At 57.2% G+C, this 21482-nt stretch overlaps 1 protein-coding gene across 3 annotated transcripts in view; it reads left to right on the plus strand.

The window, feature by feature from the left end:
* Positions 1-21482, plus strand: part of CLUH (clustered mitochondria homolog) — a 29447-nt gene that overhangs the window by 219 nt on the left and 7746 nt on the right. Inside the window, exons 1-16 of one of the 3 annotated variants that reach the window (XM_065036546.1) lie at positions 825-855; positions 9318-9514; positions 10744-10915; positions 11077-11220; positions 11432-11559; positions 12195-12349; positions 12829-12954; positions 13788-13935; positions 14361-14453; positions 14904-15598; positions 15980-16197; positions 16732-16836; positions 17908-18008; positions 19425-19577; positions 20121-20183; positions 20840-21084. In XM_065036546.1, the coding sequence (XP_064892618.1) occupies positions 840-855; positions 9318-9514; positions 10744-10915; positions 11077-11220; positions 11432-11559; positions 12195-12349; positions 12829-12954; positions 13788-13935; positions 14361-14453; positions 14904-15598; positions 15980-16197; positions 16732-16836; positions 17908-18008; positions 19425-19577; positions 20121-20183; positions 20840-21084 (2759 nt within the window). In that variant the 5' untranslated portion in view covers positions 825-839. Of the gene's footprint in view, positions 1-824; positions 856-967; positions 7041-9317; positions 9515-10743; positions 10916-11076; positions 11221-11431; positions 11560-12194; positions 12350-12828; positions 12955-13787; positions 13936-14360; positions 14454-14903; positions 15599-15979; positions 16198-16731; positions 16837-17907; positions 18009-19424; positions 19578-20120; positions 20184-20839; positions 21085-21482 lie in introns of those variants that run through there. The other 2 variants (XM_065036545.1, XM_065036547.1) reach the window with 2 other exon arrangements.

Raw genomic sequence — 21482 nt, forward strand, 5'->3', positions numbered from 1 at the left:
CCGCCGCGGCCGGGGCCTGTGGCGGGAGCGCGGGGCGGGCCCGGCGGGGCCGGGGTGCCCGTCCCGGGGTGCCCGCCCCGGCGGCGCAGGCCCGCTGCCCGCTTCGCGGCGCCCGGGACCCGCCGGGGAGGTGGCGGGGGAGCGGAGCCGCGGCGGGGAGCCGGGCGGCGCTGTCAGTTTCGGCTGCCGGTCCCGGCAGGGACAGCCCGGCGGAGCGGCCCGGGCTCGGCCCGCCTGTCCCGCCGCGGGGTCGGGCTCCCGGGTCCCCTCGGCCCAGGGCTGCCCGGTCCCTGTGGGAAGCAGTTCCGGGGCCCGCCGCCCGCTCCGCGGCTCGGGGAGGCTCCGCGCGGCCGGGGGAGGCGCTGGCAGCGGGGCCGGGACGCGCGATTCCCGCCGCTCGGCCCGGTGCCGGCGAGGCCGAGCCCGGGGACGGGGCCCTGGGGAGCGGCCTTGCCGTGCGCGCTCCAGGGCAGGGCGGGCCCGTCCCGGCGGAGCGGGAGCCCCGGCCCCGGTGAAGGTCACCTTCAGGGCCGCACCACCGCGCGGCCGCGGGGGGGGAGCGGCCGCTCCGGGGCCCCGCGCTCTGCCCGGGCCCGCGGGCTGCGGAGCGGCGGGTGGGGCGGGAGCGGCGGGGCCGGGCCCGCCCGTGCCGGGCCGCGAGGAGCCCGCTGCCGTTGCCGGGAGCGCTGCAGCGGCCGCTCCGGGGGCGGGCACGGGCACGGTCGCTGGACATGAGGGTCCGGGCGGGGAGGGCTGGCGCTGCCCGCGTTGTCCATGTCGCGATAGGTGAGAGAGGCTGGGCTGCCCTGGAGGTTCGGGCTTTGAGAGCCATTGGCACAATGGGAAATACTCCAGGTGAGACCCCGGCCTTTCCTGGGAATGGCCGGTGGCTTGTGTGAGTTCTCCACTGAAGACTACGTGTTTTAACTAGTTATTTGCCGGCTGCTCAAGCTTTAAACTAGAGCCTGGGTGGCTCAGGCCAGGGACGTGTTGCAGTCCCGTGTCCTGACCATCCCCAGCGCCTGCTCCAGGGCTCTGGGCACAGACCCTGCGGGGCTGCCCCTGCTCTGGGTGCTGCGGATCGTCAGGACGTTACAGCCCTGAGCGCTGGTCTCGGCTTTAGCCTTTTTCTCTGATCTTTAACATACAAGAAGAAGGGCAGGAGCAGCGTGGTTTGTGGCTGGCCTTCGTCCTGGGGCACTTGTATCCGCTGAGCGAGTGACCCGCCGCTTCCTCCCTCCCCTGGTTTTATGGCGGTGAGGTGAATTTTTGAAGTTTGCCACCTAAAGCAAAGTTCATGAGCGTTTGGTTTGGAGCAGGCTGGACGCAGGCCAGGAGTGGGGAGCGCGGTGCTGAAGGCCTCCCCCTCCCTCCCGCACGCCGGATTTTGGAGCAGGCGTCGTGCCGGCAGTGCCAGCAACTGGGTTAAAAAGTTACCCCGTGTAATCCCTGCCTCTCAGGGCGAAGGCTGATTGCTGAGGGAGGCAGGGAGCTGGAAAAATCCTCCCTGGGTTTCAGCACTGCACAATGGCTCAGGTGGCTCCTGGGTCTGGGGAGGAGGGGAGGAAGGGGAGGACGCTCCTGTCCTGCCCGCAGCCTGGGGCTGAGGCGGTGCCCTCCCGCATGGCTCCCTGCTGCGGGGCCGGGGCCGGGGCAGCCTGTCCGCGCTGCCAGCGTGGCAGCTCTGCTTCTCAGGCTTCTCCTTCTGCCAGGGAGGATTTGCCTCTGCTGCGTGTACCCGCCGCTGCCTGTGCCGCTTGCGGGGCACCCTGCTCTGTCCAAGGCAGACGGTACCGCCGGGCAGGCTGTGAACCCCGCTCCATCCGAGGGAGACAGTGGGTACCACCGGGCAGGCTGTGAACCCCGCTCCATCCAAGCGAGACAGTCGGTACCGCTGGGCAGGCTGTGAACCCCGCTCCATCCAAGCGAGACAGTCGGTACCGCTGGGCAGGCTGTGAACCCCGCTCCATCCAAGCGAGACAGTCGGTACCGCTGGGCAGGCTGTGAACCCCGCTCCATCCGAGGGAGACGGTCGGTACCGCTGGGCAGGCCACGCGGGTGTCTGGCTGAGGATCGCACCGCTCTGCTGCGCTGGGCATCAGGACCTGGCGCTTGTTTGCTGCGCTCCGCTCTGCGTGCGAGAGGGCTGATGACCGCTTCTGTCTGCCTCCACACCAGACAAAACTGTTGGGGCCACTCTGTCCTTCTGAGCGCAGAAACACAAAAACATGAACAATTGGGGTTCTTCCAGTGATTTCTGATGGGGGCTGTTACGGGTTAAGTTACCTTTCTTGTTAGCTAGCACAAGATGAAGAGACAGCTGTTGCATGCAGCATTTCTTGGATTATTTTTGGTCCTACAGTTGCCACTGTCTTCGAACAAGTTTGTCTCAGGTGCAAGTTTAGCAGTGCTTCTCGCTACCATAAAATGCTTTGCAACCTCGCCTTGCCCAAAGAATTGCTTTTTCTAACTAGGTCTCTGCATCCCTGTTCTTCCTGGCCACTCGTATCTTCAGCCACGTCTTCTGTTAAAGAAGTGGAGGATGCAGGTGTTAGTGGAAAACTGCTGCGGAAGCAAGCGTAGCTGTGCATTAGTAACAACGTCAGGAGACTGATTCTTAATCTTGGGATCTGCTGTTGCTGTCTGTCCCCCGACCTTGGAGGTTTGCTGGTGTTTGGGAAAGGGCTGAATTGCTGGCAGTCAGGGTTTTTTAATATGCAGTTATAACAGGCTTCAGGGGGAGAATCAGAAGTGCAAGAGAAATCTGATCACTGCTCCAAGGTGAGGAAGAGGAAGGGAGTGTGATAACAGAGCATCTGTGCGCAGGCTGGGGCTGGGAACCCGAGGGGGTTGTATCTGGAGTGGTTCTGCGGGTGGGATCGCGGAGCTGAGCTCCTGCTGGCAGCTCGCTGCTCTGCCGGCACAGCCTTGCTCATGGGTTTCCCAGCTGAGAAGCAAAAGTAAGTAGGTCAGGAACATGCACCTGGATAAATCCACCTGCAGAACTGCCTCACGCACAGTAAAAGGAGCATTATGCTGCAGTCCTGTGTTTGTCTTCCTTGTCTGTAAAGGACTAAACCTGGCAGCACACCCCACACCAGCGCAGCTTTCCAGCGCTCGCGTAGCTTTCTTGCATCGTGCTCTATGGGTTGTACTAGAAAGCTGTTATTTCTAGAAGCTTTACAAGTCTGAAGTCCATGCGTTTTTTTATTTGCATTTGAGAAGTAAAACCAGCCCACGGGGCAGCGCTTGGACAGCGCGAAACATGGAAGGCAGAGCGCGGCGGCGGCGGCGGCGGCTGCCGCCCCTCGGGAGCAGGTCAGTTTCTCAGCAGCAGTAACAAGGCTGTCTAAGGGCTAGTGTTTGGCTCTCGCATCCCGTGAGCGTGTGGCTGATGTAGAGGAGCTCGCATGCACCTGTTTGGCAGCTGGGCCTCCTTTTGCCTTCTGCCTCTAGCGTGATGAGACTGGGACGGGTGGTTACTGGGCATTTTCGTGACAATTCGGCGCAGAGGCACTTACACGGGTGACAGACCTTCCTTCTTCAGGTGCAAAAGTAGATCTGTACTCGCAGAAGCAAGCTCTGTTCTCAACCTGGCGCGGTGCTCACCAGCCGCTTGACAGGTGCCGAGGATTAACAGCACGTGTTTTGAAACAGTGTCTCCTTAGTTTGCCATTCTCTTTCACGTTAAAGGGAAAAGCTCTACTGCAACCTGTTGATGAAGCTGCAGACTCAGAGTTTAATGTAGTTACTGTCTAACGACAGAAGACCGCAGGATGGTGACTGTTGCCGAGCGAGCCTCGTGTTGCGCTGGTCCCTCTGCACACGGAGTCTAATGGGAGAGGTCATTGACGTGGGCTCTCGCTGTCTCAGTAGCTTTCTGAAACTAAGGTATGTGCCAGAGTAAAACACATGGATTTGGAGAATCATCGACTGATTCTCAGTGTCCGTTTGAAATGTGATTCCTTCATCCAGTGCTTTTCCCTTCAGATTTGGGGAACACGCTCTTCCTAACGTAGTTGATGTTTTTGTTGGTGCTGCTCTTTGCACTTTGCCTTAGCTCCCAGTCTTTGCTCCCGGTCTCTGTGTTGTTTGAATTGCATTCTGTAGCAGGGTCATCCAGCCAGCTAGTTTTGGGACTAAGTTTCCAAAGTTTTGGCCAGATAGAAAGTTTACAAATGGGCTTCCATGTAGTTCCCAGGTGTAGAGAGCACAGTGTGGGTAGCCCGGGGTGCCAAATGCAAAGTACGAGGCATTTCCGTGGCCTGTCGGTGCCTGAGCCGGCAGCTGTGGGACCGTGGGTGCCCTCGGGCACAGCTGCAGTGCCCGTGTCCCACTATCAATACAAATACAGAAAAGCCACAAACTTCTCAGCAGGCTGGAATGCGGCCTGGGTTGTTTAGGTCTATCCAGCCAGAGTTGAGTGTGGATGCGCAAGAGCCAGGAGTGAATAATTTCCCCGCTTGCTGCCCGTGATCATTGGTGCCGCAGGTTGATGTGCCTTGTCGAGCTGCCACTCAGCGCCAGTCAGCCCTGTGTGGGGAGGCTGCTGGGACAAACACAGCGCTTGTACCTCTGCCCACAGGTGGGTTATAACCAACTGGAGTTTAATGACAGCGGGAGAGCAGCTCTGATGTTTCACTGTGGGCCCTCATGAAAAGAAGCGCTTGTTGCAGCTGGAGCGCTGACAGTTTGGGGAAGCGGTGGTTTCCCGGCTGTCCTGCACCTCCCGGACGGGCTGTCCTGCAGAAACATTTCCCCTGGGGCCACCTCTGGAGCTCATGTTGTGTTCATTTCGTCCATTTATTTACATTCATTAAACTATTAATTTTGTTTAATTTATTATACAGCTAAAATGTAATTTGCATTAGCTATACTGACACCAGCCCTGTCCTTCCTCTGTACATGTGTGTTGGCCCTGAGCGAGTGATTGCGTGAGCTCCGTGCTCCAGGCTTTGTTCTAGCTTTGGGATGTCTGTGCTAGGGCTGTGGCACGTGTTTGTGTTTGCTCGGTGTGGGAAGGGCCCTCGCTGTGCGTGAAGCTGTGCTGAGCGCTCAGACTTGCTCGGGCTGCCCCGGGTTGGGGGGTTGTCAGGTTTCCTGAGCAGACACAAAAGCTTTCCCAGATGAGTCCAGGGCTGGTTGGGTCGGGCCGCAGCTCTCGCACATCACATGGTGAGTTTGAAAGATGCAGCTCTTGTCATGTGTCCCAGGGAAGCAGTCGGCGCAGGTCGCCTGTTGGTGTGGCCGGGAAGGCGAGGGGCAGGCGGCAGCGCAGCCTCACCGGGACACGTAGGACACGCTGCGGCCTCCCCGGGGCCCCTGGTGCTTGCAGAGACCTCCAGCTCCAAAATCCCTGCTTCAGGCTGAGATTTCCTAAACGCTTGGCGAGAGAGTGGTGTTAGGGGGCTGTGTGTGCGCTTTTGTGGTTGGTGTTTGATACGACAGGGCAGACAGGACAGAACATTTGTCTGGGAACTACTCCCTGGTTCACTGCCGGGGTGTTTTGTGCTCGCCTGCTTGGTATGGATGGCTGTGCCCGGGCCCGGCGTGCCATAGTAACTGCCCTCGCCTTGTAATTCAATGCATCTCCCTTGCGCGCAGGTTTGGCAGCGCGAGCGCTCCAGCAGCCGTCCCAGGCTGCACCGCTGCAGCACTCGAGATTGGGCTATTTATAACCGCGATCGGGCCGGCATCCCTCTGCGAACGCGCCCGAGGAACCTGTTAGATACACGTCTGCTTCTGTTCTGGCGCGGCGGGGAGAGCAGATCTTCAGCTGCCGGGAGCCGCTTTTGGGCTTGGCGATGTGACGGTGGCGTGAGCGTGGTGGCTGGGGACAGGGCGTGCGGGGAGCGGAGGTCGCTTTGCAGCACTTTGGGAGAACCGCTGGGAGCCCGGCGTCCGATTCCGGCGGCACGTGGGACGTGAGCCGCGGGCGCGCAGGGCAGCACAGTCAGCTGCCGGCCCGCTGCCCCCGCTGCCCCGGGGCCGAGTGGGGATTTTCTCTGGAGAAGGCGGCTGCGGTGCGGGAAGGGGAGCAGGTCCCAGCTGGGGAGAGCGAGGCTGCTGTGTGGGAGTCTGCCTTGTGTGGCCTTCTATATATGTGCGCAAACAAGAGCTTTGCAAACAAAACTGACTTTTCTAACCCGATGCCGTACGAGCCAGGCTGCCTGTGACCATGGGGAACGGCCTTTTTGCAAACTGCTGCAGACATGTCACCGATCTCATCTTCCAGACGCGCAGCTCTGACTCTCCCGATGAGAGGTCACCGCTCCTGCCAAAGCCTCCCACGAGCTGCACCGTGTGCCCGGAGCTGCCTGAAGCTGCCCAGCATGCTGGGCCGTACCCAGACGTCGTTCCCAGCGAGGCGGTGGCTGGAGGCCTGCAGAAACGCTCGGAACGCGTCCAGGACCTGTCTGAGGCCCAGGGCGCTGAGGGGCTGGTGACGGCGTGTGCACAGAGCTGTTTGCGGCCGGCAGAGGCATCCCGCGCGGCGACCGTCCTTCCCACCGACCTTGGGGCCGGGCTGGCGGGGCTGCTCGATCATGCTCAGTCGCTTGGGGCTCGCCAGAGCTGCGTGAAACTTGAGGACAGCGGCTCAGCCCACAGATCCTGCCGCCGGCAGGAGCACGTGGCGGCAGCTGACGGGGAGGATGTGGCCCCTGGAGCACATCCCGCCGGCCAGGGCCACGGCAAGGGACAACCCGCTTTGTGTTTAGGTGCAGTCTTAGCAAATCCAGACAGCGGGCTGAAATGTAGAGGCGCTGCTCCCTCCCCAGGGAGCCCTGGGACCCCCTCCTCAGCTCCGCCAGCGAGCGCAGGGAGAGCCCCGCTGGCCCAAAAGGCAGCTGTGCCGCCGTTCTGCCCCGGCGAGGTGTCGCCTGCGGCTCGGGACGCAGGTTGTGGTTCTGCAGGGACGGACCGTGCTCCCTGCGCCGGCGGCAGGTCCAGCCGTGCTCCCGACTCTCAGGCGCAGGCGCTGCTGTCAAAGCAGCAGCAGCAGAAGAAGAGGAGGAAGAAAAAGAAGCTCACGCTTGCAGGTGCCTGGCTGCACGGTGCTCTGTCACGCTTCATGTAGCCAAAACACTGCCCGTAATGGGGTGGGTGGCCGCCTGTGCCCGTGGAATGGGGCAGGACGAGGGAGAGGGGAGGCAGGTGATGTTTAACTTAATGGCGGAAGGAAAAGGAGGAATGTGGCAAGGGACCCATCTGTGCCTTGTCTGTGTTAGCAAAACAAACATACGGGGGTTTTGCTTCTTTTTTTTCTTAACTGATACTGCAAGTCCTTCTCTTGTGTGTGGCTGCAGACGTGGTGCTGGTGCCGGCTGGGAGCGGGTCTGTGGGCCTGGCCTGCAGCAGGGGGCCAGAGCAGTGTCTGCCCGGAGCCTTTGGCTCCATCCAGCCACGTGTGGGTGGGAAGAGATGTCTGAGCTGTGGGGATGAGCAGCTTGGAGAAAATACAGGAGACAAAATCAAATAGAGGTGACAATGTCCCTTTTGGGAGCGTTCTGCCGACTGTTGCGGCACAGAAGTAGCTTTGGTGCCCACCTCGCTGCTGCCGATGAGTGGGTTGGTTGGAAGCAGCCTTGCGCAAGCCTTTAGCATGACTGCAGCTACTAGAGCCAGAGCCAGGCCTCTCGTCTGGCTCACCCCTGGGTTCGTCTGTCAAAGAAATGAGTGGCTTGTGTTGGGGACATCCATGAAGTGACGGGGAACATGAGCCGCAGCTGCCGAATGCCGAGAGCAGCAGAGGCTGCTCGAGGAAGCTGCGTTACCTGCAGCCGTGTGGAACGAGTGTGCTTCCCTGTGCTTCCCGCTCTTTCGCTACGTGCTGGTTCAGCCTTGGCAGTGGTCTGGGGGGCGGTCTGCTGTTGGCAGCTGTAGTCTGGAGCAGGGTGCGACGCTCCGGGGACACTTGAGCAGTTTGTTGCTGCCGCTGGTGTTGTGCTCCAGAGGCGTGCAGGGGACAGAGCGTTTCCCTCCCTGTTCGTACCACGGCCAAGGCTGGGCGGCTTCTCGGGGCTGCTGGAGCTGCTGGGGCTGCCAGGCAGGAACCAGCCATGGTAGCTGTAGGTGTTGAGCGCAGCGGCGGTCTGCGCTGCAGCAGGGATGGAGGTTGAGCTGCTGCCTCCCCCGACGTGCAGCTGGGGCTGGTGCCTTGGGGCTGGTGAGGAGGAGGAGACCTGCCAGGTGGAGCTGGCGGGGACAGCAGCGTGGCAGCCTGGGCCGGCAGCCTGGCGCTGGGCCCCTGACCCCGTGTGCCCCAGCCCGCCGTGTCTGCGCTCCCTGCGAGCGGGGCTGCCGCGTGTGACTCTGGCTCCAGCGCTGTGCTGACGGGACAGCCGAGCTGCGAGCCGGCCCCGTGGGCACGGCACCCGCTCCCTTCAGCGCTCGCTGCCGGGCTGGGGGCTCAGCGCGGGGCTGGGGACGCGGGGTCTGCTCCCTCTCCAAGCCTGACGTCAGCTGCTCTTTCCACGACTCCAGCTTGCCCTCAGTCCTCTTTTAGCATGGTCCCCAGCCCGGTTTGATGGGGCAGGCTGCTCTAGGAGACCTGCAGCGTCCTAGATCTTATCAGCACTCTGACACTATCCGCCTTACTGGAAAAGAAAACAAACCATTGCGGGAGTGAAGTAGGTGCAGAGCTCCCGTCCCTGTGACGCATCTGTCTAAAAGAGCACTTAAAATGTCATCACCTTTTTCTTGAATAGAATTGCTCAGGCAAGGCCTCGCCCTGGCACCATGGCATCTCCGCGGAGTGTTCTGGCAGTGCGGAGGGTGGCCCGGCGCAGGCAGGGCCGTGGGAGCCGTGTGCTGCCGGAGCAGTAACCTGGCTGCCACGTGATGCTCGGCTTGGCAGTGCCGCTGCGTCTCCTCCCCCCGCGCGGCCCCGCACCGGGAGGGATGTTGGGAGCTGTGTAACGTGTTGGTGCAGAGGTTACAGCTGCCTCTGGGCCGCAAAGCACCACACACCCATTCCTTTTAATTAAGAGGCTTCATAGACAAAGTTGGATGTGTTGTACACTGGCCTATCCTTCCTGCTTTCCTTCCCTCCCCTCTCCACACCGTTTGTGGAAGATGCAAACCCTGCAGGCGAGTGAGAGCGTGTTAATCATGCTGTGAGGTGAAGGGAGGGAAGGGCCTGGCACACCTATGTCTAGTAAATACCAAGTGCAGAATAAAACGCTGGCTGCCTTTTAACCCCTGGTTCACGTGGGTTGGCCAGAGGACGCTGGTGTTGTCCAGCCCAGCCTGTCCAGCCGCGCGGAGGGGCCCGGCCGCCCGCTGGCTCTTGTCTCAGTCCCTCTCCTCCCGCACAGAGCACCCGTCTGGCGTGGCGCTGATGAACGGCAGCGGCCCGCACGACAGCCTCAAGGGCGAGAAGGAGCCCAGGCAGAATGGCCACGAGGAGCCTGAGCCAGGAGAAGACGGGAACGACCAGGAGGTCATTGTCATACAGGACACAGGATTTACCGTCAAGATCTGTGCTCCGGGGATAGAGCCCTTTTCCCTGCAGGTACCTTCTGTCACCAGCTGGGGGGACGGGGACAGCACTGGAGGGGGTGGAAGCGTTTGAGCCAGGGCACACACAGCACTGTCCCTTCAGACAGGCAGGGAAGGGGATAAAGGGACGGGACTGTGCCCAGGGAGGCCCCTGTGAGCCCCCACGCTCTGGACGGCACCTCCAGGCTGCTCCTGGCCCCCGACGTGTCCGTCCTGAGGGGGTGAAGTGGGGAGGAGGCAGCAGAGCACGGCGGGTGCAGGAGGAGCTGCCTGCCCCGTGGCCGCGCGGTGCCGGCACGGTGCTCCTCCGGGCTAAGCTGGGTTGGGTCCAGCCACAGGCGCTGGTACCGCGCAGGGAGCTCCAGCACCAGCTGGATCCAGGGAACGGCGCAGCCTCTGCACAGAGAGCTCCGTGTGTCATGTGGACAGCGATGTGCTGCAAGAGCAGGATGGGCTTTGACATGCCTAGCTGATACTCTGATTTAGCGTGATACTGCACTGAAAGCCATTTGAATGAAGTATCTCTAATTTCAGGGAGAGGCATCTGGAGTATAAATGCAGAGGGAAGTCTTATCTCCCCAAGACCAGCCAGGAGTGCAGTGAATTGCATCCCCTGTGGAACCAGCTGTATCTCAGCCTGGCTTTCTTCTTTAAATCCCCTTGGCTGTTAGTTTTAATAGGCTAATAATAGCAGGCCATGTTGTTTACAGGAGCTTATGTAAACCACCCTGCGTCCTCGCAGCTCGAGCGCAGTGTCGGTGGCGCTGGAGCCGGGGCGGGAGGCAGCGGAACAGCCCTGCTGTGCAAGCCAGGGCAGTTTTTGCATCGGGAGCTGTGCGCTTGCAGGTGACGTGCCCTGGCGATGTGCACTGGCACGGACACGCCGCGCTGCGGGTACCGGGGCAGCTTGGCCGGAGGAAACAGTCTGTTTTCCATGTGCATCACTCAAAGCCTCGCCACAAATGCGCAGTGTGAATGGATAAGGGAAGAGCCCCCGCGTTCCCCCAGCACCTTCTGTTCCTTCACTGCCTCCTCTGTCCCGTGCCGAGTGCTCGGGGCAGTGCCGTGGGTGACACGTGGGGCAGCGGGGGTGGCAGTGCCCTCCCGGCAGGGACAGGGTGATCTGGGGGGCAGTCAGAGCTGCCTGTGCAAGCCTGGCGTTCGATCCTGCAGCAGAGGGACAGGGTTTGGCAAGAACACGTATGAGGACTGAGAATGACTGGCTGGTTCTTCCCTCTGAAGGTCTCTCCTCAGGAGATGGTGCAAGAGATCCACCAGGTTTTGATGGACCGTGAGGATACCTGCCATCGGACCTGCTTCTCCCTGCAGCTGGATGGCAACGTCCTCGATAACTTTGCTGAGCTGAAAACGATTGAAGGGCTGCAGGAGGGCTCACTGCTGAAAGTGGTGGAAGGCAAGTTCCCTCAGGCTTTGGGAGGGAATGGGGAGGGTTTCCACAGGGAGTGGTTTTGGCCACCTGGCAACCCTTTCCTGTGGCTCCCTTTGGAGACCTGTGTGCCAAAGGAGTAAGCAACCATGTAACTCGTATTTCTTTCCTCCCTTTTTGCTCATCAGAGCCATACACAGTGCGAGAAGCCAGGATACACGTGCGTCACATTCGGGACCTTCTGAAGAGTCTTGACCCATCAGATGCTTTCAATGGTGTGGACTGTAATTCCCTGTCCTTCCTGAGTGTCTTCACCGAAGGAGACCTGGGAGGTACGGGGCAAAAAGGCCTCTCTGGTGTGGCTGGTGTTTTCATTCCCCTGACTCCCGGCTTCGTTAAAGCACCTCATAACGATCAGCTGTCCCACATCATTCAGGAGTGCAGAGAAACACTCGGAGCACTTCTGCATTCCTCCTCGAGTAACTGCTGAAGGAGGGAATGCTACATTTCTCAGCACTGACTTTCTATCTCTGTCTGTTCTAGACAGTGGAAAACGGAAGAAGAAAGGTACTGAAATGGAGCAAATTGACTGCACCCCTCCTGAACATATCCTGCCAGGTAGCAAAGAGAGACCCCTGTGTGCCCTTCAGCCCCAGAACAGAGACTGGAAGGTAGAGTTCTCCTGGGTCATTCCAACGCCAATCGGCACATTCCTTGCAGCAAACTGGTGTTCAGGGATTGAAACCTGCGCTGAAGTGGACTTTGGGATTTGCTCTGCTTGATGCTTAATGAGTGCGGGACCAGCACAGCTTAGCCAAAGGAATAAAGTCCAAGAGCTTGTGTGCAAACCACTGGACACCCAGTCTGGCTGTCTGCGGAGTGTGAAATGGCCGGTCTGGGGGGTGGCCGGGAGGGAGAGCAGCGTTTCTCTGCAAGGTCCTGGAGGCAGGATCACTACAAATTACCCTCTGCTTTCCAGTACTGTCCCATTTGGATTCTGGTTTAGAAGCTGCTGTTTAAAAAAAGAGTGCAGCAAGAAATCCGTGCTTTGTGCAGCCCAAAGGCCCGGGGTGTCTGTTGTTCCCTGTGTGTTAGGTGTGAGAGGCAGCGGCTGAGGCGCGCCAGTGGGCTGCAAAGGGCCCGAGGAAGGCTGTGCTCCTGAGAACAGCCCTTCTTGGAAGCTCTGGTTCTGCAGCCGGCCAAGGGCGGCGGGTAGAAGGAGTCTGGTGTGTACATTGGGTGGCTCTGTAACTCAAGGGAATTAATTCCTGCTGACAGGAGTTGCTTCTGTTGTGTTCTTCTGTAGCCTTTGCAGTGCCTAAAGGTATTGACAATGAGTGGCTGGAACCCTCCACCGGGTAACCGGAAAATGCACGGAGACCTCATGTATTTGTACGTCATCACGGTGGAGGATCGGCACGTCAGTATCACCGCATCCACTCGAGGATTTTACTTGAATCAGTGAGTAACTGAGGTCCTCCTGCCTGCCCCGCAGCGGGGAGCTCGTGATAGCCAACTGGGAAAGAACCCACAACAGGCAATTGCTGCAGGGGTTTTTTTTTGTGCAAAATAGCCCGTTTTAGTTGGCTGTTCACATGGGTTTGTAGGACTTGCTCTACTGGATTGGGCTGTTTAGTTATGCCTGGTACCATTTCTCTGCAGTGGATAAATACCTGATGCTTTAGGGAAAGTTAAACATCACATAATGTCATCAGCTAATTAGAGCATTTTGCGTTGGGAGGGAATTCCATCCCGGCCATTGCAGCTCTCTCACTTTGCCCTAAAGCAAAAGCACAGCCTGTTAGAATTTCCTCAGCTGGGCACAGACTGGACTAGATTTTTCATCACATATACGGAAAGCTCTTGTTCATATAGCACGTTCCTATGGTATGGAAAGTCTCAGGTCTGACAAACAGCTGTTGTCTCTTTTTTTCTTGCAGGTCTACTGCCTACAACTTCAACCCCAAACCTGCAAACCCCAGTCTTCTCAGTCATTCCTTGGTGGAACTGCTTAACCAGATCAGCCCTACCTTCAAAAAAAACTTCTCCGCTCTGCAGAAGAAACGGTAGCAGCGCTTTTCTGCTCTGGTTGCCTTGAGCGGTCTGTGGTGTGCTTGGCTGTTCGGGGAGCTGGGTCGCTGCCGCAGTGAGGAGCGCGGTGCTCGGGGACACGCGGGGACCACGGAACACCTGATGGTGTCCCGGCAGCACCCTGGCTTTGCGTAGGCTTGTGGCAGAGAGGATAATTATTTTAAACATGTCCGTGCATGTTCATTTTCTCTAATTTCCTCTAGTGCCGATAACAACAAAAAAAATAACGTATTGTTTTATTCACCTGTCCTTGCTGCAGGGACCATTTATTCTGCTCCAGGACAGCAGGTTCTGTAAAAGCCTGTCATTCATTCGAGTCCACTTAATGAACTGCTGGGGCTCAGCAGGGTGCACGTTGACAGGCACATTGTGTGGCTTTTGGGAGCTCTGCTTCTGCTCTTGTTAAGAAGATGAAAGTGATACTAGAGCAGGGCTGGAAATGAGCAGTGGGGCCTGCAGCCCCACGGCCGCTGTCGGCCCCTGAAAATGATGCACTGCATTGCCGCTTGGGCCAGAAGGAAGTGCAGCTGGGACGCAGCAGCTGCTGGGAGCAGACGGGTTCCAGGAGAGCCCGTTTGGTGCGACTGGTGTTCCCCGTGGCCAGGGGTGCGTGCTGGGTCTGGAGCAGCCCCCACGGCCGTGTGAGGGCTGGGGGGGCGTCCAAATGAGAGTCCACTGCGTTGCTCCTCAGGCCTGGTCTTGTTCTGTTGTCTGTCAGAAGCTGATGTTGCAGCAAAGAGAAAATTCTCTTAGTGTAGAAAGAAATCTTCCTTTGGACAATGTCTGATTGTTTTCACTCCCAAACCAGGGTTCAGAGACACCCTTTTGAAAGGATAGCCACTCCTTTCCAAGTGTACAGCTGGACGGCTCCACAGGTGGAACACGCCATGGACTGCGTTCGGGCAGAAGACGCGTACACTTCTAGACTGGGCTATGAGGAGCACATACCTGGACAGGTATTGGTCTTGCTTGGCAGGAGTTGTGCTGCCAGCTGTGCTGTGAACCAGGTGACTTGTAACAAGCAACCTCTGATATCTTTGGAAGGGTTTTACTCGTCAAGGGAAGACTCGCAGGAGTCCTTGTTCTTGTCAGTGCCCTTGACTGCAGGGGCTGTGCTGCTCGGGCTGCAGCTCCCTGAGCATACAAAGGTCTGAGAGGAGCTGGGCTAATGTAAGATCTGTCCCCAGCTACTGGTGAATAAAGTCTATTCACAAGGGGTGTTCATTCCTGCTGCTAATCCTCTTCCTCTGAACTCCGTGGCAGTCCGAGTTCTTGCCCCTTCCCCTCCCTTCTCGCAAAATGCCTCGTAAAGCAGAAACGCTGACTCTCCAGCCCCTTCCTACTCAGTGCGGTGCTTCCCACAAGGCTTTGACTCTTTCAGACCAGAGACTGGAATGAGGAGCTGCAGACCACGCGGGAGCTGCCGCGCAAGAACCTGCCCGAGAGGCTGCTGCGAGAGCGAGCCATTTTCAAGGTAAGTGCGGGATGTGCAGGCAGCCCCTGCAGCCCCTTCTCTGCTGCCTGTATCGCATCCGGACACTTCACCTGCGCGACCCCTTAACAAGCGCAAGGGGAAGATGCCCATTTGTAAGCTAACGGGTCGTGTCCTGCTCCCAGTCCCGCGGCAGCCGCCTCCCCGTCCTCCGCTGTCCTGTCTGACCCCGTCCTCCTCGGCGGGTGGGAGGAATGGGGAGGAGGGACACGCGTACACCTGAGCCCGCCTCTGCAGAGAGCTGAGGAGCCTGAGCTGTGCTCAGCCCTCCTGTTCTGGGTCCCGGAGCTTGTATCCAAGTTGGTGGCCGGGCTCACAACAGTAAAAGCCAGCTGTCCCATCGGCAGGAAGCGTCTGTGGGGAGGTTTGGGAGCGAGGTGCTGGGAGGGCGGGAACTCTTCCTTACCCTGCGTTCTCTCCACCTGCCCCCAGGTGCACAGTGACTTCACTGCGGCAGCAACCAGAGGTGCCATGGCTGTCATTGATGGCAACGTCATGGCCATCAACCCCAGCGAAGAGACCAAGATGCAGATGTTCATCTGGAACAACATCTTCTTCAGCCTGGGCTTTGACGTCCGTGACCACTACAAGGACTTTGGTGGAGATGTTGCTGCTTATGTAGCTCCTACCAACGATCTCAACGGTGTGCGGACCTACAATGCAGTGGATGTAGAAGGGCTGTACACGCTGGGGACCGTGGTGGTGGATTACAGAGGTTACAGGGTGACAGCTCAGTCTATTATTCCTGGCATCTTGGAACGGGAGCAGGAACAGAGCGTTATCTATGGGTCAATAGACTTTGGCAAGACAGTTGTCTCGCACCCTAAGTACCTGGAGCTGCTGGAGAAGACCAGCAGGCCGCTCAAGATCCAGAAGCATAAAGTCCTCAACGACAAGAACGAGGAGGTGGAGCTGTGCTCCTCAGTGGAGTGCAAAGGCATTATTGGCAACGACGGGCGTCACTACATCTTGGACCTGCTCCGCACGTTCCCTCCAGATCTAAACTTCCTGCCTGTTGACGGGGAGGAGATGCCAGAGGAATGTAAGAAAATGGGGTTCCCCAAGCAGCACAGACACAAGCTTTGCTGCCTCCGGCAAGAGCTTGTTGATGCCTTTGTAGAACACAGGTGAGCTGAGCTCCCCCCTTCCTCCACCCGCCTCTGGCACCGGTCCAGCTCAGGACCAGGCTGCCGTGTCCCAGGGACGTCCCAACAGCTCCCAGAAGTGGCAGCTGATGCCCCATTGCTTGGTCCTGCAGCGGCAATTAAACTCCATTAACGAGAGGTGAAAGCAGCAGGGACTCTGACAGGGCTGCAGGGAGCCGCGGGAAGAGCTGGTTTGCTTCTTAGGCTCCAGGTCTGTTGTCAGACATTTGGAAGCTCTTTCCCTGTGGATATCCTGTGCACTGTATGGTCTACAACGTTAGCTGTGAGGTGCTCCCTCGCAGAGCAGTGGTGATCCTCTTGGATTCTCCTGCTGTGCTGAATTCCTCTTCTCCTTTGCTGCAGGTATCTCTTATTCATGAAGCTGGCCGCACTGCAGCTGATGCAGCAGAAAGCCAACAAGCAGGAGAGCTCAGGTGTGCTGGAAAATGGTTCCTCTCCGGAGAACGGTACTGCAGACAGCAAGAAATCCGAGTCAGAGGATGGTAAAATTGATGATAACGTGACTGGACTTGATCAGGTGAAGGAGCTGGCTGAGACCATTGCATCTGATGATGGAGCAGGTATTTGGTCCGCAGCACCGGGAGCAGCCCCGGCCGCCTGCCCTGGCTGGGGCTGCGGCACTGGGGGCTCAGGGTGACCGGTTGGTGTTAAACAGGACAAGCTGCCTCTGTCGGTATTGTCTCAGCTCTTTGCACACTAATGAACTAGTCACCCTGGTGAGTGTGTGTGTGTGCAGCGAGCCCAGCGGCTCTGAGCCCAGCAGCTCTGCGCAGCAGCCGGAGCCTGGGCCGGGCTGCCCGGCTCAGTGGGAGCAGCACTGCGGGGATCCCAGGGGAGGGTTTCTAACTACGGGGGGGCCAGAGGGTGGTCCATGGGTTTTCTGGGTTGTCTCGTGTGCTCCTGTCCAGACTGTGCATTTTGCAGCCATCCTCCTTTCCAGATATCTTCCAAATGACTGGGTTTGTAATGGGTTTTTGCAGAATGTACCATCATTGCTGCTTTTAGTAACAAAGCTTTTATCTTCATTTAATAGCCAGGCTTGTCATTTTCTGAAATCCGCATTCATTTGTATTCTGTTTTTCTTCCTGCTCCAGTGGATCCCAAAAGCAGAGAAGTGATTCGGAACGCTTGCAAGGCTGTAGGCTCCATTAGTGACACATCATTTGACATTCGGTTTAACCCAGATATTTTCTCACCAGGTACGTGTACAAAGAGCTGGTTTTACTCCTCCAGAGAATCGCCATGTCCAGCCAGCTACGGACAAAAAATGGTGTTCTGTGGCCAGGAATATTGCTGGCGTTTGGCTCGCTGGGCACGGTGCAGGATTCCCTGTGAAGCACAGAGATACAGAAGAAGCGGAATTGATTGCAATGCCAAAGGCGGCAGCGAGCTGCTGCGCCCGGGGAGCTCTGCAGGCCGCTGCCAACCGTCTGCCTGCGATCCTCCCGCACCCTGACCGCTTGAACATTGAATTAGATCCTGGTGTAGTAGTTCACACAAGCCCAGCGGTTGTAGTTGAACAACTGATGCTGGATCTGCAGTGAAGGGCAGGATTTGCTTTAGTAACATCGTGGTGAGCAGGTCACAGTGCCCTTTCAAATGTGTGCATCACAGGCACCGCGTGCAGCTTTCTGAGGCTGGAGTCTGTATTTTATTTGGAAATACAGAATAAGCTCCCACAGCGTATATGGGGGTGAATACTGAAGCCGTATGCGTGCAAGTTGCAGAGGAATGGTCATATACTTGAATTTAGCTTGGAGTAAATGTGCCAAAAGGAGAATGAGTTTTGAAACGCCCAAGCATCTCCTAACGCTGGTAAATATTAGTGCTTTGGCACCAACTTTGCAGCTCGAAGTTAAACCTTAATTTGGGTGTGCAAAGCAAAAGGCTGAGTTTCTAGCACTGTTATTTACCGGTCTGTGTGCCGAGACGTTCCGCTCCAGCCCAGGCAGTGGACGTGTTGCACTGGCAGTGTGCACGGCGCTTTGCGGCAGGTGGGATGGACCAGAGGAAGAGCAGCATTTGGACTGTGAAGCTGTGCGTTGAGAAGGAATGGGCGGGCAGGAGCAGCTCGGCCCCTCAGCAAGCAGAGCAGCCAGTGCTCTTCCCACTGAAACATGCTGTAGCGTACACGACTTCTTGAAGAAGTATCTTTAATTCCAAGGAGACAGAATCACCGTAAAGTTTTAGGTGCTCTTGCTATACCTTTCTGTACGTCCCTTGTTTCTCTCTGAGTTCACGTTTTATGTTTTTCTCTTTCGCTGTCCCAGGCGTTCGCTTTCCCGAGTCCAGCAAAGAGGAGGTGCAGGATCAGAAGCAGCTGCTGAAGGATGCGGCCGCGTTCCTGCTGTCGTGCCAGATCCCCGGCTTGGTAAGGAACTGAGGAGCAGCGGTAACGTCCCCCAGAGAGCTGCTCTGAGCCTGCGCTGCCGCGGTGCCGCGGTGCGCCAGTGCTGCGTCCCCTGCTGCCAGACGGGCTCTGGCACCGGAGGGGACGTATGGTGAACAGCGTGAGCATCTCTGGTGCAAGCGCGTGAGGGCTTTTCCGTTTCTCTTCTTGCATCATGGTGCAATTGTCCCACCTCCAACAAAGTGGCACTAGTAATTAACAGCTATTGCTAAGAGTTTGGGACAATGAAGACCACGTAAGTCACCTCCCTAGCCCTGGGCATCCTGCACAGCTTATTGTATTATCTGACCCTGATTGTGACTCAATTGGTGACTAACAATTTGGAGCGAACTGGGAAATTGTTCTTACTAATATCTATTGTAAAAACTCCCTCTGTAAGGCTTAAGCATTTTGGTGCTTACCCGTGCACCTGGCTAGATTAGAAAGACCAGCTTTGCCCTTCGCAAGAGCTCTAAATCGACCGCCAACGCATGTGTTACAGCTGGTGACTGTTGTTTTACAAGGTACGTGATACACTGGGGTATAAACCCAAATGCTGCGCAAGCACACGAGGGCGAGTTCCAGAGCAGCTGTGTGAGCGGGCAGGGCTCCGAGCTCTGCCTATCAGAGAGTCACCGCTGTTACTCCGCGAATTAAGTGACTCTTTATCAGCACCGCACCACAACTTAAGATGCAAGCCCCAGCTCCCCTTATCAGCTATGTGTAGTCTTTTAAATGGCAATGTTTTTAGTGGTGACCGTGGGGCCCGTAGAGAAGGGTTAGCCTGCTGGTTGCACAAGCGTTCGCTAAACAAGCCGTGCCAAGGGGAACATGGTTCTTGTTGAGCCGCAGGAGTCCCCGAGTCGGCCTTGGCAAAGCGCTGGAGTCCGTGGAGATATGGAGAGTCGTGCTGAGTTACCTGAACCCGTCACTGGTCTCCTGGGCCCCGAGGCTGCACGCTCAGCACCCGCTCGCAATCCTGCGCTGCTCCGTGGGGCCTCGGCCTCTGCTCGTTCTGCGCGGGGAATGGGGCGAACCGGAGCTGGTTTGGTGTGGCGGCTGATCCCCCCGCACCTCAGCTGTCCAGCGCTCGTTGGGGGGTGTGTGCTGCTCATCCCCAGAGACACGAGTCCAAACAGCACAATGGCGGGAGCTCGCACGCACTGTGCGTGTGCCCTGCGCGCAGCGCGGTGCTCTCGGGGTTACAGCTCATTACCCGCCTGAGCCGGGCTCTGTACGTGCCGGTTTTTGCTGTGCTTGTAACTCCAGCGTCATGCCTGGAAACTGCCGTGTCCGTCAGGCAACGCCTTTTCCCTCCCCAGTCAGATAACTTGTTTTTTCTTTAATTCTTCCTTTCGTGCTTGCTCTCAGTAACCGAAATTTGTCTGTACTGCGCAGGTGAAAGACTGCCTGGATCACACGGTGCTGCCCATGGACGGGGCGACGCTGGCAGAGGCCATGCACCAGAGGGGCATCAACATGCGCTACCTGGGCAAAGTTGTCAACTTCATCGCCAAGACCCCTGGCCGTGCGCAGCTGGATCACATTTTCGTAAGCATCAGGCTTAACTGCAGACGGTCACTTAAAACCGCCTCTGGCACAGCTCGCCCTGAATGGCTTCCAACTGGGCCAGCTGTTTGTGTAAAAAATAAACAGCTTCAAAAACAGAGGAGAAGGGAAAAGGACCTGTACGTGGTGGATGGGGAGTTCTGCTCCCAGATCCGTAATGGCTTTCATAGTGTTTGAGTGTCCTTTGGGACAGAGAAGCACTTCAGGGATTCTCAAGTGTAATAGCAGGCAACACAGTTGGATTTTAAGCATTTTTTGAGCCTCTAGGATCCGTCAGGACTTTGGGTCAAGCTGGGAAGCGTTGGTGCTGCTGGCAGCCCCTGGAGCCGAGCTGGCGCACGGGTGGCCCCGGGCACCGCGCACGGCGCTGCCGGAGCGTTGGCAAACGCAAACCAGGGCTGTGCCGCGGGGCGAGGCCGCAGAACGCGGCTTCTGCCCGGCTGGGAAAAGCCCGTTGCAAAAGCAAAGTGTGTATTTCATTGCTATTGCAAACTGACTCTCTCTGTTCTTTATTCCTTTGGGTAGAAAATAGGAATCAGTGAACTGATCACTCGATCGGCTAAACACATCTTCAAGACGTACCTCCAGGTATGACCCGCAGTCCAACCTCTTGCCTTTTGTGTCCTCGCTAACGACTTTTTCCCACAAATGGAGAGCTGTTGGAGTCTCTTCTCTCATTAAGCAGTTCGTGGGGGTTGCTTAGCAACAGGAAGTACAATCTCATTAGCGCTAAAATAGGTACAGGCCTGTGCGTAAGGGAAAACAAGTTCCCACTTGAAGGCGGCTTTCCCAGGGAGTAATCATTCATGCCTTTCTTCCCCAGATTCTCACTCATTATGTTGGAGGCTTTTAAAAGTGAAATGACAGCTTGTTTTCCTTGTAATACCTTTTCCTCTTAAGCAATGTGCCTTTGCCCTTCTAAGGAGCTTTTTTAATTGCATGAACACGAGGGTATCCATATACCTGTCCGTCCCTAGCATAGCAGTACACCTGGCTTTATTCCAGTGGCAAAATCTTCTTTACACTCTCGAGTTTCTCTGTCCGAAATGGAACTATCTATTTGTATGTGTGTAGGTATATACTTATATATCTGTCTGCGCTAGTTCCGCTTGCAAATCCTGCCGCCCTCTCCCTCTCCTGGAGGATTTTCCTGTTTCTGGCAGGACTGGACCTGTGTGGGGCTGGGGGTCGAGCGGTCCTGTGGGATCCCGTGTCTCACCTCTGGTGCTGGTGTCTCGCCGCAGGGCGTGGAGCTGTCGGGTTTGTCAGCCGCCATCAGCCACTTCCTCAACTGCTTCCTGAGCTCCTTCCCAAACCCCATTGCCCATCTTCCCGCTGATGAGCTGGTCTCCAAGAAAAAGAACAAGAAAAGGAAAAACAGGAACCTTGGGAATGCCGATAACACTGCGTGGGCCAGCATGACCCCTCAGGAGCTTTGGAGGAATATTTGTTCAGAAGCAAAGAACTACTTCGATTTTAGTCTTGAATGGTAAGTGGAGGAAACTGCCCTCGCTTGTACCCAGACTCACCAAGTGTCTGTAGCTCTTGCTGTTCTTGACTTGTTTTCTGTTTGAATATAACTTGGTACTCTTGAGGGAGTTTTACAGGCTTATAATGGAAATAAATCAGGCAAAGAGCAGCATGAGGAAGGGCAACTGAAATCTGAAATGAGACAGCTGAGGGCATTCAGGCCCTCGCCTAAACTCTGCAGTGAGCTTTGACGAGAACACACAGCATTTCAGTAGCGAGTACTGTTGTGCATCTCTGTGAGCTTTACTAGCACGTTAGCGACCACCGCGATGTCGGTCCTGGGCCTTGGTTGGCGCTTAACCGTGCAGGGCTGTCCTGGAGCAGAGACCCTTAACCGTGCAGGGCTGTCCTGGAGCA

Source organism: Columba livia, chromosome 20 (genome assembly GCF_036013475.1).
Source record: "Columba livia isolate bColLiv1 breed racing homer chromosome 20, bColLiv1.pat.W.v2, whole genome shotgun sequence".
Lineage (NCBI taxonomy): Eukaryota > Metazoa > Chordata > Aves > Columbiformes > Columbidae > Columba > Columba livia.